Raw genomic sequence first — 15,781 nt, forward strand, 5'->3', positions numbered from 1 at the left:
GAGCATGTCTTAGCATTCAAATAATTGTGTACCCCCACCGAAGTCTATTTTACAGTATTATAATTTCACAAAGCAAAGTAAAATTTATTTAATTAAAGTCAGTATTTTTTTTAAAAAGAGAGAGAATTGAGGGGCCAGAGCAGGTAAAGAAGGCATTTGCCTTGCGTGTAGCCAAGACAGGTTCCACCCCTGGCAGCCCAAATGATTGCTGAGCCTGCCAAGAGAGATCCTGGAGTGCAGAGCACGAGTAAGCCCTGAGCACTGCTGGGTATGGCCCAAACCAAACCCTCCTCGACAAAACATTGAAAGGAGGAAGAATAAGCAAGTCCCATTTATTTATGTAGCAGAGAATTCTGTTACTACTTGGTTTATTTGACTCGTTTTTGATTCATAAAATGTGTGTGAATGGATGTCTATACTTAGGATATCATTAGATCTCTAATTTGGTTCTCTACTCTTTCTCACTTAACAAGAAGCCCATTTTTCCACTTTGGGGGAATGTTCCACACAAGGCTCCTTTGAGTGTGGAATGAAACGAGTTTGTGCCCAGCCAGGCCTGGAGCGGTGCTTGGCATCAGGACAGCCCCAAGCCTGGAGACCATTATGCCATCACTGTTATGACCATAAGCTGTTTGATCATTTCCTTCTTGTTAGAAACGTATAGCCTGCTTCTGATTCTCTGGGAGAAACACTTCTTTGCACCTAAGATCTTCAACGTTTCAGAGCATTTCTTTAGGAGAGGCTGAGTCTCTCAAGGAGTAACATGCACGCTCCATAATCAGGTCTGTCTCGCTACATACCATCAGAAGTGGTGCCAATGAAGAGGTGACAGAGACTTGGGGACCCCTCCAGGGACTATGACTTGGTGGTCTCTGTCTTAGCTTTGTGGGTAGTCTGGGTGGCTCAGCACATCCATAAAACATTTCTTCCATAAAACATGTGCTTTCTTTCATTAAATAAAGATTTTTTTTTAATGTACAGTTCTGGGCCCACACCGAGTGGTGCTCTGGGCTCACTCTTGGCTCTGTGCTCAGGCAGGAATCATTCCTGGTGGGCTTGGAGGACCTTATGGGATGCTGAGATCCAACCTGGGTTGGCCACATGCAAGGCAAGTGCCTTACCAGCTGTGCTATCTCTCCAGTCCTGCTTTCTTTGAATAAACAAATGAGTTTAGAACCCACAACTGTGGGGAGGGCATCGAGGCTCATGCAAATCACGGCTCTGTGGCCTTCCTGACTTTCTCCCATAAAGCCAACAAATACATCTCGCTCTTGCTATCCTGAAGAGTCTGTTCAAGGGACGCCACCTTGCCTGTCCCTCCCTTAGCACAGGAAGGCCCACTTCTGGAAGCTTCTATGCAAACTTGGATGAAATCTCCCAGACCCACTCAAATGTCCCTTCTTTGGGGTGACCCTCCCTGCTCTGCCCTACCCTTCAAGTAACTCCCTTCCTGCCTCATTCCAGGGCTGCATTTTCCTCTCTGCAGATGCTCATACCCAGAATACTGTTGGGGGCCCCATATAGGGGTGGTCCCGAGCACCCCATGTGAGCTCAGGGAAATGTCAGCTTCTCGCCCACCCAGGCAGATGCTGTTCTGTTCGCTGTCAGAACAGGGGAGTGCCTTGCCGGAGAGGCACATCTGTGGGCCACAGCCAAAGCCACAGGGAAGTGTCCCCGTGCCCAAAGGAGAAACACTGGCACCACGTACCTCCAATCCTGGCTCCCCCTTCTCTCCAGGGTCTCCTTTCTCTCCCTGTGGGCACAAACACCAGGTGTCGAGTTCCACACTCGGGCTGACAATGCCTTCACATCTGTGGCCACACCAGCCTTGAGTCATCCAAAAATGAGTGGGGGCTGAGCATGGTCACCTGCTGACTGGGCAGGCTCACCCCATTGTCCTTAAGGTTCTGAGATTCTTGCAGGTGTGGGAGCCACCAGGGTTGGTGTGGAACCGGAGGCAGGGACCCCTCTGTCTCCCTAGGGACCCCCTAGCTAGTTTTAACTAATTTAATGTGATGTTACAAAGGGATGGACTGTGACACTCGTGATTATGCTTAAACTTGTTTTCTTTTTTTTTTTTTGTTTTGGTTTTTGGGCCACACCCAGCGGTGCTCAGGGGTTACTCCTGGCTGTCTGCTCAGAAATAGCTCCTGGCAGGCACAAGGGACCATATGGGACACTGGGATTCGAACCAACCACCTTTGGTCCTGGATCGGCTGCTTGCAAGGCAAACGCCGCTGTGTTATCTCTCCGAGCCCTTTAACTTGTATTATAGATTATAAGAGCAGATTTATCCATGTTGAGATCATGTTAAAATCATACCTCACACGTACTCCTATTCACACATATTCAATCCAGACATACACATAAACACTCACACATACAATATACACACATGTATGTAAATAGACACATGCATTCACACACATATAGACACATGCTCAGATCCAGAACCACAGATAAAGAAGCACGAACACACAAACACAACTTACACTCATGCAAACATAGAAGCATTTGCAGACACATTCACACAGTATAAATGTGTGAATTTATACTGTCACACTCATTTATACTCATACGCACACACACGTGCTTATACTTACACACAACCACTCACATACACACAAACCCACACATTCACTTAGACACACACAGACTCACATGCATACAGCTCTGTCCTGCTAGCCCACACAGCTCCCTCCTACCTTGGCCTGAAGACCAGGTTGCTGACCCAGTGTCTGTTGGGATGGGGTCCATCACCATGTGTGAATGTGGGGGTCAATGAGGCATAGGGCACGGGTGGCTTCACATGGGCAGAAGGAGCAGTCCAAGGACCCCCTGCGAGAATCACGTGGGTCCTGGCAACGAGCTTCGGCCTGGGGTAGGTGCATAGCTGGAGCTCCAGGCCTGAGCATTGTCTGTGGACCTGACCCTACCTCAGGGGAGGATCTGTGCAGATGTGATAGCATCCTGGGAGCCCCTGGGAGCCCCTGGCAGAGACCCCGTGGGGCATGTTGGCACCCCTGGCCCCAGAGACTACTGGAGAGAGAGTGTGGAGGGGCAAGGGGCTGCTCTGTGGCGGAACCCAACAGGGCAGGGTGACCTGGAGCTGCTGCATGCCACAGGCGGCCACAGGCAGGGTGCGAGCCGTCCCTGTCCCCTGGAGCCTGGTCCAAGGGATCCATGATAAGGGGAGAGTCTGTGCTCTGCACCTGAGATCAGGCCTGGTCCACACCCAGAGGTCCCTAATGAGCAGCACTGAGGGGCCCCGTGAACGTCCCACTGCTAGGATGAGGCCAGCCCCAGCCCCTGGCCTTACCGTGAACCCTGGCAGCCCGATGGGGCCGGGCTGTCCTGCGGCCCCAGGTCTCCCAGGACTGCCCGGCTCTCCTTTCTCCCCCGTGGGGCCGTCTAGACCCTGCGGTGGATGAAGACTGAGATCAGCTGGGGTGCGAGCTCACACGGGGTGCGCATGTGTGTGGGGCTCAGGAGCAATGCATGTGCAAGACTCAGGGACTCATGCGTGTGCAGAGCCCAGGAGTGCCCGTGTGTGTGGAAACCCAAGGGCTCATGCATGTGTGGGGCCCCTCCTCTGGGCCCATTTCATACCCAAGAGTATGGAGCCTTGAGGCAGGGACATTAGGTGCTCGGGGCCGGGGGTAGACCAGGTTACGACCCTTGTTTTGTGCATACGATGAAGCCCCATGCCCTGACTTCATGCCAACAGCCCAGTGAGGACCTCGGAGCTGCCACCGAGCCCATCTCAGAAGACAGTCAAGAGATGACAGGGCAGACCCAGGGCCCTCTGGGTGCGTCTGTTTCCTGGGTGACCTGTGGGTGTCCCCCCGGGGTGGGGGCGATCCAGCCCAGAGTGGTGTGCAGCAGCTTCTCACACTGGCACTCACCGGCCAGCCTGCCTGGCCTGGCTCCCCCTTGGGCCCCTTTTCTCCTGGGCTCCCCACTTGTCCATCTTCTCCCTTGGTTCCTGCAGGCCCAATCTTTCCAGGGGGGCCTTGGGGACCGGGAGGGCCTGGGTCTCCTGGTCGGCCTCGAGGCCCCTTTGGAAACAACAATAACACCCGTCAGAAGTGCCGGCAAGAAAGAAGAGAAAACAGCAAGGAGCCGGGCCCAGAGATTTGTTCTTGGGGAGCTGACTGGATGAGCAGGGTTCTGTATGGGTCAGCCAGGACTGTCCCGGGCAACGGGGAGCCCCCTGTCCCCTCCTTCCAGGGCTCAGACCACACCCGGCCCCTTGGTGCTTGTATCCGTTCTTACCTTTTCCCCGTCAAGTCCTGGGGGGCCTGGCAGCCCGATCTCCCCCTGCAGCCAACAAAGCGGGACACACTTGGTCAGGGGCACGAGCCCAGACGCTCCAGTGCTGGGGCCTCAGCACGGTCCAGTGAGGACCTTGCTGTGGCCCGATTTATGGGGCCCAGTACTCAGAGCCAAGGGCCCGGCAGCCACAGGGGTGGTGGGCACCACTATCCTTGTTTGGGCCCCGTCCATGGCTTCTGGGAGCACTGGGTCCTCCTTTTAGGTGAGGTGCTCATCTCCCTGGGATCCCCAAACCCGCCTTCCAGGGAGCCCCTTCACTTTCACATCTCAGGTAAGGGAGGGGGATGTCAGCATGTCTGTGAGGTCAGCCAACCACCTCAGGAGGCAACATGGCGTGAATGTGTCCAACAGCAGGGGGAGAAGGGATGGAGGCAATATCTGCAGACTGTGTGTGTGTGTGTGTGTGTGTGTGTGTGTTAAGAGAAAGAGATAGAACGTGTGTAAAGGTGTCCAAATGTGTGACAATGCTTGTGGGTGAGTGTCTGGGTGTAAGTTTTGTGAGTGCATATATGTGTGTCTTAGAATGTTACTGTGTCTGTGTGACACAGACATGTGTCCCTGTTACTGTGTCTGTGAGTTTGAGTATGACAGTATGACTGTGAGTGGGTGTGTGAGGGTGTGTGAACAAGCATGTGTGTCTAAGCATGTATGTGTGGGTATGTGTGAGTGTGAGTGAACACTGAGGCAGGGGGAGGGACAAGACGAGGACATCCGGTGAGCCGGGCCCTTCCAAGGGCTGCAGGGGCCCAGCACGGGGGACTGGGGCAGCCCTGGGCCGACTCAGGCACGGAAGCCAGCGGTACCTTGACTTCTGCCAGACTACAGTTACCTTCTGGCCTGGGATCCCTGGAGCACCCGGTGGGCCTGTTTGCCCGGGAAGACCAGGAGGCCCCTAGGAGAGAGAAGGAATGGAGGTGGAGATGCAGTTTATCGGGGATGACGCAGGGCTTGTTTAGGAGCTGCCTTTCAAATTTCTCTATGAGGGGGGACACTGCAGAGGACACCCCAGGAACCCCACTGAGCTGAGCACAGACATCCGAGTGAGTTTGGGTTTAAGTGGGGTGTCTGGAGCCCTATCACATGGCTGATTCCCCTACCCTCTATGCCAGTTTTTCTGACCTGAGGGCCTATGACTCCCCAAGATATTTCCAGGAACCACACATAAAAGCTGTGTGACTGGGAGACTGGGGGCCAGCTGACAGGAAAGGGACCACAGGAGGGAACAAGGCTAGAGGGGCGGGTAGGTAAAGCCTGAGAAACTCTGGGCTCCAGGCCCCAGGTGACCCAAGAAGGCACAAAGACCTTTCCATAGAGAGTGATAAAGGTCCCAGGAAAGAGCCCGAAGGGGCCTCAGCAGCGAACAGCTGGTCCCTCCTGAGGCTGCAGGTCAGCTGGGACCTGCCCCATAGAAGAGCTGGAGCCTGAAGTGGCAAAAACAGGAACAGGCAGGAGGGGAGCAGAGCAAAGTCTGTGGGCACAGCTGGGCCTTGCAGGTCCCCTCAAGACGCTCTTCACTTTGTAGGGTCCTGTCACTGTGCCTCAGTCCTGCACTGCTGAACCCTTAGTGCCACAGTTCACCACAGTGATGCTGAGGGGCACCCAAAGAAAATCAGGGGTGGCCTGGGTGGGAGAAAGATAAGGATGTCCCCCCAGAGTGCTCCATGCCACCATGACACTGAGGTGGTTTAAAGAAATAAAGTTCCCTTTATTTGCATACACGGTCACCTCCTCACTCTTGTCCACCTGGCAGTCAGTCCTGAGGGGCTGTCGGCATTGGGCACAAACCTGGACCGAGACCTCACCTCACAGGCTCTCTAAGCTCAGAGAACAAAGTGGGTTTGCAGAAACCAGGGAAATGAAGGTTGTTTTTGATTTAGTGAGACCTATGCACTTCATTAGTGAAAAACGGGGACGGGGAGAAGCCAAGATCCTCAAGTGGTAAAGCACATGCCTTTTACATGCAGGAGGCCCCGAGTCATCCCTGGCACCACGTGCAGGAACCCTACCAAGATATCAAAATCATGCGCCCCTATATCTGTACTTCCTGACTTCGCTGTGCATAGAGCCTATCTCTGACTGGGGATCTTGGGAGCCCCCCTCCAGGAGACAGGCAACCCGCCCAAGGTGCAGGTGGCTCCCAGAGGCCTTGCATGGGCAGGTCTCTCTCCGTGGCAGCTTCCACCCAGCATCTGCCTGGCACATGTGCGCCCTGGCCCTCGCTCCACGCATGCCCACCCCAGCCCCCTGCCCAGCGCAAGCAAGGGTGGGGGGAGGCTTACCATGAGGGCCAGGGTGCGGATTTCCTGAAACCAATAGCAGCGGCAGTTAGAGTAGACAGAGCCGCAAGAGCCCAGGGAGGGGCCCCATCCAGGCTTGGGTCACAGTCTACATGGATCTTCCTGGAGGTTCGTGACCACAGGACAGAGGACTCCAACATAACTTAAATTTTTTTTGGGGGGGAGGGGTCACACCTGACAGTCAGTGCTCAGAGGTTACTCCTGGCTCTGTGCTCAGAAATCGCTCCTGGCAGGCTTAAGAGACCATATGGGATGTTGGGATTCGAACCACTGTCCTTCTGAATGCAAGGCATTCATGCTATCTCTCTGGCCCCTCCCTTAAATGAGCTCTGGGCTTCGGTCTCCCATAACTACCTTGTCCCCCCACACCCACTTCCCCAGCCAGGGAGGTGAGTGACCTCTCATCCTTTTTTTTTTTTTTTTTTTTTTTTTGGTTTTTGGGTCACACCCGGCAGTGCTCAGGGGTTACTCCTGGCTCCATGCTCAGAAATTGCTCCTGGCAGGCACGGGGGACCATATGGGACGCCGGGATTTGAACCGATGACCTTCTGCATGAAAGGCAAACGCCTTACCTTCATGCTATCTCTCCGGCCCCACCTCTCATCCTTTTTAATTGGCCCATGGGGACCAATTTTGGGGAGATGGGGTAGGGTTTGAGCCACACCTGGAGGTGCTTATTGCTCACTCCTGACTCTGCCAAGGGCTGGGGTGGGGGAACCCTATGGGATGCCAGGGATTCGAACTGGAGTTAGTCATACGCAAGGTCATCGCCCTCCCTGCTGGCTTTCTAGAGACCATCTTCTGTTCTTTTCTCTTTCCCAGAAACCAGACTTCAAGACTCTGGTGTTTTCCAGACAAACCCAATAGCAAAGTAGGAAATCACTTAAAAATTAAACTGGGGCACCATAGCTGACATCTGACAAGATTCAGTGCTTTGGAAATGGGCTCACACATGGAGGCAATGTCTTGAAACACATTCTAATGGTTCTAGTGGGGGCAGAGACTGGTGGTCTCTGGGGGCTAAAGAGCTGCTCAGACCGTGGCTCGAAGGACAGCCCCCCACAACTGCAGCAAAGACCGCCCAGTCCCAAAGGGGAGTCACACACAGTATGAGACACCCCACAGTAAAGAGTGGGGACCCCATGGATGTGGGGTGTAGGAGACAGGATAAAAAGGAGCTGGGTCTCCCGAGGACAGAGGGACCATGCAGAGAGCCTTTAAGATGCTTCAGGATGGAAAGCTGTCTGCAGGGCCCCGGGCAGGCGGCCTGGTCTAGACACAGAGTCGGGCATCTGGGTGCCCAAGGTGGGCATTTGCCAGCGAACAGAACCTGAGAACTTATCCAATAGCCGGGATTCGATGTGTCCCCAGGGTGCTGATGCCCTCCCTTCTCCAGGTCTGGTGCTATCTGCACCCCTGAATCCTCGCACCCCACTCTGGGCTCCCCACGCACCTGGAGCGCCTCGCTGATGTTGCCGTTGTAGCCCACCATCTCGCTTCTGCCTGGCTCCCCCTTGGGGCCCTGCAAGACAGAGACGCTCAGGCTAGGCTGTCCGGAGGGCTCATGCTCCCATCACACCAGGTTGTGCCAACGCAGGGGTGCACAAAACACAGAGTGGCAGGGACTTCTTGGTCTCAGGGTGCTGCTTGCCCTGGAGTCCTGGAACCCTCAGTTTTATCCCACTGGCACTGCGAACCCTGCTGGCCTGCCCCGGCCTGTTCATCGTAAACCCTGCCAGCTTGTTCCCAGGATCGGGGAACTGCAGACTCTGCATGGGCAGCTAGACTTAGGTGGACAGCGAAAACCCTGCGCTGCCCTGGCCAGTGGGATCCCCTTGATCCCCTGAAACCCAGACCCAGCCACTCCTTTCCTGTACCCCTGAATGGGATGCTACGTACCGGGGGGCCGGCAGGTCCCAGCAAGCCAGCTGCTCCGGGCTCCCCCTGGGGGGGACACACGTATGAGACTGGGCAGGATAGACAGACGAACAGGACACACACACTGACCTCAACCATACATATGCTGACCCCAACCACACACTCTGACCCAACCACTGTCAGTGGAACTTGGGGAACACGGGGAGGATGAGGTTCCTGGCTCCCAGCAGACCCCACGGCTGGAGTGGGCGTCAGGGAAAGGAGACGGAGTTACAGAGCGTGCATGGCTGACGTCAAATGCCTAGGCCAGGCCCTTAACACTGACCCAGGGAGACTCACCTTTGGCCCTGGGGGGCCGGGCTCCCCTCTGCCTCCTCCAATGGCGTTGCCCGTGTCACCTTTCTCTCCCTGAGGGTTGAAGGAGAGTCACAATGGGAGCCATACAGCTTCGCACTGAGGGGCCCATCTTCCTAGATCCGTAATACAGGGGTACAATGCAGACCCTCCACCCGGACAGACTGCAGCAGGGACGTGAGGGCCTGTGGGCCCAGAGGAGAGTCTGTGGTAGGAACTGAGGGGTCCTGAGGTTTTTCAATTTCGTTTTGTTTTCATAGAGGAAGCAGGGGCGGGTCGTCAGGTTCAGAGCTGGAGCAAGACACTCAAGAGGCTGGGCAAGGTCCTCTGTGTTGATGGGACAACCCCCGGTCTGCAGGGCTGCAGGGCTGGTGAGTTGCCGGCACAGGGACCCTGTGACTCTCCAACTCGGCCCTTTTGTTTGTTTACATGTGGTGGTGCTCAGGGATTACTCCTGGCTCTGTGCTCAAAGATCATGCTGGTGGTGCTGGGGACCAAACCTGGGTTGTCTGCATGCAAAGCAAACACACTCCCCTCTGTATTTCTCTCACCGTGTTATTTCATTCAGAAACTGAGTTCTTGAAGTAAACGCAGTAACTAATTTTGCTTCTCTTTTTAAGGGAATGGACACCAAGCAGTGCTCAGGGCTCACTACTGGTTCTGTGCTCAGGGATTACTCTTGGTGGTACTTGGGGAAACCTATGGGGTGCTTGATTGTGGGTGTACCTATTTAAGACCCTAGACCCACCCATTTCGGGGAGGGGTCTTGGAAACCGGATAGTAGGTGTAACCTTACCTGCTAGACCCTCCCATTCCTGGGAGGGGTCGGGGAAAAGGTAGATAAGGCTTGGACCAAGGGAATTCGGCCTTTTTTGGCTTTTGGCTTGTTGCCCTTTTGGCTCTTTGCCCGTTCTGCGCTGCTGGGCGCTCTGGCTTTTGGGTTTCTGTGTTCTGGTCTTTGACCAGCATGGAGCCCAAAGGGAAGATGGCTGAAAGGAGTTTAGATGCAGGGCCAAGAATAACTAGTGCTTAAAAGGTTATGAGATAGGCCACACACATGTGGTGATTAGGGCCTGAATAAAGATGGTTCTTCCTGAAGCCTGCCTGTGAGTGAGTCTTGATTACGCCGACTACCTGGGCCTGGAATCCGCCAGCTGAATGGGGATGAAGCCACGTGGTTGGGGCCTAAGCACAAAGGCCTCCATCCATCGCCATCCAGCACCATCGTTAATTATTTGATGCAACACTTGATCTCATTCAAGGCGAATATCTTCATCCCTGTGCTATCTATATCTGAACCTTACAAGTCTGTTTTTGCAAAAAAAAAAAAAAAATCTGTTTTGTCATCAAACTTATTTAACATCAAGCTCTATAAAAAGAAAACTAAATAAAAACCCCAGAATAGCCTGGAACTCGCATGTAGGGACCCACAGACCAGGAGCTAAAACCTGTACAGGATTGGAGAATTAGCACAGTAGTTAAGGGACTTGCTTTGTATACACCTAAGGTTCCATCCTCAACACCCCACAAGGTCTCCGGAGTTCTGCCAGGAATGATCATCGAGCACAGAGCTAGAAGTGAGCCCGAGCACAGCTGAGTGTGGTTCAAACACCAAACCAAATAAAAAACAAACCAGCTTAAGACCACTAGACTGGGACTGTCACTTCAGTGACCCACGCCCATGGCTCATGGAGACTGGTCAGATCTGGGGGTACAGACCACAGGCCCTTCCTCGCTCAGGTAGGTCCCCACCCCAAGTCAGCTTCAGGAGACTCAGAGCAAAACCCCATCTACTCAGCCCTGGTCCTCTGGCAGTCCAGAATAGTTTGTACCTTGGCTCCTGGGGTCCCAGGCTCGCCCTGAGAAAGAGGAAAAAGAAAAGTTGGTAAGAAAACGGGAGAGCAAGGCGTGAGGCTGATTGGCGGGAGCATTCCAGGGCACTGCCTGGTTTTAGCCCATAGGCCCTGCCCAGAAGGTGCCCATATTCTTCTTTGGCTCAGGGGCCCCAGATCCCAGGAATAGGTGGGGACATTAGCTGTCAGGGGGCTTGCCCCAGGCTCACGCATGGCCTCAGGAGAGTGGAGGAGAGGACCAGAGAAGGCCTCTACTCAGGTCTCACTGGGCAGTCTGCTCTGATGCGCTCTCCATAGATATCTTAAGCCACGTCTGAGTGTGAGCCACCGGTGGCGCGCACCAGTGTCAATGTGCTCAAAGAAAGATAGTTGCTGACCCCCCACCCCAAGAAGCCCAAAAATTCCAAATTTCCCTCTTCTGTGTCTACCCCCTTCTTCCCCCATAGACCACCCAAGGCGCCACTGACCTTCATCCCGACCACGGTGATCCCCGGCGCTCCCTGATGGAGAGAAGAAAGTCAGGCTTGAGGTGAGGGTGGAGCTGGAGAATGTAGAGGCAGAGGGAGGCACTGCACGCACAGGGAAGGGGACCCCTGGGGCCCCCCAGCTCCTGTGCTCACTGGGGGACATGATGGGCGCTGTGGGCTAGTGGGGTATAGTGGCATGGCTTCGTGGGGGCAGGAAGGTGAGCAGGTTGGAGTGTGGGGCCCAGGGGAGGGTGGGTGTAGTTTATGGAACTGGCCGCTCCAGGCTCTTGCTCAGGGCCCTCGAGGACTGAACTGGGCCAGCAGTGAACCCCGATTCTATCGCACCTCCACATCTCCTGCTTTGAGGGGTCCAGGCTACCAGGCACCACTCAGTAAGCCCAGTGGAGGTGATTTTACCAGGATCTCAGCACGGCACAGAGCTGGGGTGACCCGGGATGGTTCAGATGGGGTTGAGATGGGTCACATAGGAGCACCCCACCACCACCAGGATGGCTGGGAGTGGCAGGAGAACAGCTGGGCTCACACGGGTGTGTGAGAGGGAAGGAGAGGCCTCTGAGGTATCTCCAAGCTGGGGTCAGGATTCCAGGGTCTGTACCTTGGTGCCGTGCTTGCCCGGCATTCCTGGCATGCCCCTTTCTCCCTGGAGGAAGAAACAAGAGTGGTGAGAAGGGATGGGAGTATAGCCTGCAGGTGGCATTTGGGAGACAGCTGGAGGCTTGGGGACAGCTGTCCCACCCAAAAGAGCTGCAGGGACCACACGGCAACCAGAAGCTGCCTGGAGTCACCCTGCTCAGCTCTTTAAGCCCCCAAGTCTGGGCCAAGTACAATGGCCCATCTCCTCCATCTTTTCCGTTGCCCCTGACAGGAGCTCCTGGATCAACCTTTGATGGCTGAGGCTACAAACTACTTCCTAGCTCTGCACCCCACAATCAGACGCCCTCCCTCCTGCATTCCACAATATTCCTTGGGGATGACATCTGATAGCACATAAAGACAGAGGGTCCCCAACAGGGCCTGGAGACTCCTCTCTCCTCTGACAGTCCCCGATGTGAGTGTCCAGAAGACCCTCCCTTCTCATGGTGTCATGTCTCCTGCCATGCACTGAACCGGAATCCTATGGTGGGGCCCTGGTCAAATTCCATCTCCTCTGAAGATACTGGTGGTGCCCCAAACCTGGGCTGGGCCCCCAGCGTTCCCTCCTCCTCCTCTTTCTCTTCTTCTTCTTTCTCTTCCTTCTCTTTCACTTCCTCCTCCTCCTCCTCTTAGTTCCGTTTCCTCCTCTTTCTCTAACTTTTGCCCAAGACCCAGAACCTTTCACTACAAACCCAGGAGTAATCCTTCACCCCAGGCCCCAGGAAAAGGAGGTAGAGCTGGATTCTGACTAGCTGGCACCCAGATCCCGCTCTAGCGACAAAATTCTAGAGATGTGTCTTGCAGGATAGAGCACAATTGAGGTCCCAACATGGTTGTTTTTGTTTTGTTTTTTGGCTTTTGGGTCATACCTGGAGGCATTCAGGGGTTACTCCTGGCTCTGTGCTCAGAAATTGCTCCTTGCAGACTCAGGGGACCACCGTTTGGAATGCTGGGAATTGAACCCGGTCCATCTGATGTTTGCAGTGTGCAAGCAATCGCCCTACCGTTGTGTTATCACTCCGGCCCCCCACCACATTTCTGCCCTGAGATGAGTGTTCCATCCTTCCTCCCTTTGGTTTCCAAGAATTCTCTCCAAAGTGGGGTTCCACAGGGCTGCCAATTGGTTCAGATGCCAGTGTTCACAGAAACCCAGGATCCTGGGCCCCAAAGTCTGGGTCAATTTCTCTAAAATGGGCAGTGTTCTAGCTAAGAAACACCCCCTGCAGGCTAAATATTGGGCAAAGCCTCTCTCTGTCCCACGGAGGACTAGGCAGGGGGAGACCAGCTCCTTTTCTGTGGGGTGTAACCCCTGAAAGCAGAGATGAGAGCTCAGGGCTACGCTGGCCAGCAGAGGGAGCCAAGGCCACTGACTCCTCACAAACAACATTGATCCAGGGGGATCCCGTCACTCTTTCCTGGAAGGCCTGGGGTCCTCTGCTAATGTTCCAAACGGCATAACCATGTTGACTCGGAAGGAGACATCCCTGGGTGGAGGGCACAGTGAGAGGTCAGCTTGGGACACCCCTGGTCCCTGGCTTTGGCAGGGCCCCTCCCCTTCCTCCCAGCTTCCTCCAACACCCCTGCCCTCCTCTGCCTGTCTATTTGGAAAGCTGTGCAGACAATCGGGAAAGGCTGTGTGTGATCCCAGATAAGCCACTTTCACTCTTGGGTCTAGAGTCCTGGTCCACTGAAAGAGATTAGGATGGACATTTCCTGTGCCTCTGTCTCTCTCCAGACTCCTGCAGCCTCCTTGGGAGTCCTCGTAGAGGCCAAGGCCCCTAGAGAGGGTTCTTGGCTAGGCTCAAAGGCAGCTCTCTGGCCGGATGCCCGGGCAGGGGTGAGGCAGCTGCAGTACTTACTCAGCCCCTACTGTTTGGATGCAAAGACACAAGGACACATTCCTGGGAAGGTCTCGGGTTCCTCAGAACACCAAGGAACAGCCCCTCTGCGAAGGTGGAGACCTCCACTCTGTCCTGCCCATTGAGCCTAGGTTCCCTGGTCCCCTCCAGGGGGTAGCTTGCCAGCATGCACACTTGTAGACACATGCATGCAGACACATGCGCTCATGCATACCCGCACATGGACATAGGAATATGTACATAGCCCTCACACATGCAAACACACTCCTGCTCTTCGCAGGCAGGCACAGGGGTGTCCAGTGGCTGTCAGCCTGCAGGTTCAGACACGCTCATTGTCTCTTTCCCCAGGGGGTGTCCAGACTGCCTCCACCTGACCTCTGAACACAGGGCCAGGCTTATTCTGGATTGAGGCGCACCCATTTCTGACAGGTGAGTGGAGCAGGGCAGAGGCACTTTGAGGGGCTCCAGGCTGGGGGAGGGGTGCTTCGGGGGACTCTGCTAAGGGACCCATCATACTGCAGAGCGTCATAGGGCTTGTCTTTGTCAAAGTACCTTCCTATTCCCCTTCTTGAAAGTGGTTCTGTGAGGAATGAATCTGTAAGAAGATAGAGGGAGTGGATCTATGAGGAGAGAGAGAAAGATCTATTTATTAGGAGACAGAGAAAGCGGAGCTGTGAGGAGACAGAGGAAGAGTGTCTGTGAGGATATAGAAAAAGTGGGTCTAAGAGGAGACAAAGAAGTGGATCTGTGAGAAGATAAGAGGAAGTGGATCTGTGAGGAAACAGAGGAAGTAGATCACTCACTCACCAACTCTCACTCATGCCATTATCCTGGAGGAGGATCTGAGTCTGTCCTCGTGGGCTAATTTGCTAAATTGGGGCTCCTAGAGGCTCCCCTAGTAGGCTCTGCCAGCGGGTCTGGCTTGACCTGTCGTGGACAAGTGATCCAGAGCGAGGTCTGTGGAATGCAGAAAAGCCAAGCCAGACCCCCCTCTGAGAGACCACGTCTCCCCTCCCTGCCCAACAGTCCCACTGTGGGGGTACCCCACCCCCACGCCTCCAGAAACCCAGTGGGAGAGCACAGCGGCCCGGATCACCCACACACCCGCCTGTGCTCCTGGCCCCCACTCCATCCCAGCATCAATAGGTTCTCTATTCTGCCCCCTGCTTCCAGGTGGGGATCCATGGTCGCAGGATGGAGCCGGAGCAGCACCAGCCCGTGCTTGCCTGCGGCCGGCCTCCTAATTGGTGATTTACAGTTTGCTGAACAAGTGGGGCCGGACTTGGCAAGAAGCTGGATGTCTGGAGGGCGGTGGGGGCTTCAAGGTCAGCTCCCAGCTAGCAAAGGTCAGGTCAGAGCAGCCAGGGGAGATGAATGGCCCCCCTACAGGTCGGGCTCTGGTGGGGGGCCCAAAGCAGACACAGACCCTTTGTTCTCAGCAGGGAGGCAGGAAGCTTGGCTGAGCTGGGGGGAGGCCCCGGGCCTGGCCTGGACCCTTTCCTGGACCGGGAGAGCCCAGCCTTCTCTCCCTAAGAGGTCCCTTCCTTCAGGGAAGAAGGTGACTCAGTTTCTCTTCCCTGGGCTGTGCCGGCACGGACACCGAGAGGCTGGGGCGGCGGAAATGCCAGCTCCTCCAGCCAGGACCTCAGCCAGGGAATTCGGGGACAGGTGGCCCGTGGCAGGCCAGGGCGGCTGGCTCATAATCTTGATTTGAGATGGGTTGATTCGGTCGTGAGTTCCCAAAAGAAAAGTCGGCTTATAAATCTTTGGGCTTTGGAGGGCTGAGAGAGCGCAAGTGGGGGCCTGGAGGCTGGTCCGAGTCACCAGCAGCCCCATAAAACTTCAGGTCTGGGCCTGCGTGGCATCTTAGCACCCCTCCTGCCCCCCACCCCACCCCCACCGCTCTGATGGAAATGGCCTAGATGTGCCTGTGGGTGCTTGTGGGATGGGTCTTTCTCTCACAGCCTTGAGAGTGTCTCGGCCTGATGGGCCCTGTTCCTCAGCGCCTGTCTGTCCTTTCCGCCCAGCGGTCTGAGTGCCCATGAAGTCTGGGGGTGCTGGGGTCTCAGGGGCTGCAGGAAGGT

At 55.1% G+C, this 15,781-nt stretch overlaps 1 protein-coding gene across 1 annotated transcript in view; it reads right to left on the reverse strand.

The window, feature by feature from the left end:
* Window positions 1-15,781, reverse strand: part of COL13A1 (collagen type XIII alpha 1 chain) — a 126,687-nt gene that overhangs the window by 20,235 nt on the left and 90,671 nt on the right. The window contains exons 19-30 of the mRNA XM_049790509.1: window positions 11,801-11,845; window positions 11,185-11,217; window positions 10,697-10,723; window positions 8,850-8,918; window positions 8,532-8,576; window positions 8,086-8,154; window positions 6,615-6,638; window positions 5,165-5,227; window positions 4,276-4,320; window positions 3,906-4,058; window positions 3,320-3,418; window positions 1,709-1,753 (exon numbers count right to left, since the gene is read on the reverse strand). Of these exons, the coding sequence (XP_049646466.1) occupies window positions 1,709-1,753; window positions 3,320-3,418; window positions 3,906-4,058; window positions 4,276-4,320; window positions 5,165-5,227; window positions 6,615-6,638; window positions 8,086-8,154; window positions 8,532-8,576; window positions 8,850-8,918; window positions 10,697-10,723; window positions 11,185-11,217; window positions 11,801-11,845 (717 nt within the window). The remainder of the gene's footprint in view (window positions 1-1,708; window positions 1,754-3,319; window positions 3,419-3,905; window positions 4,059-4,275; window positions 4,321-5,164; window positions 5,228-6,614; window positions 6,639-8,085; window positions 8,155-8,531; window positions 8,577-8,849; window positions 8,919-10,696; window positions 10,724-11,184; window positions 11,218-11,800; window positions 11,846-15,781) is intronic.

Source organism: Suncus etruscus, chromosome 17 (assembly GCF_024139225.1).
Source record: "Suncus etruscus isolate mSunEtr1 chromosome 17, mSunEtr1.pri.cur, whole genome shotgun sequence".
NCBI classification, from domain to species: Eukaryota; Metazoa; Chordata; class Mammalia; order Eulipotyphla; family Soricidae; genus Suncus; species Suncus etruscus.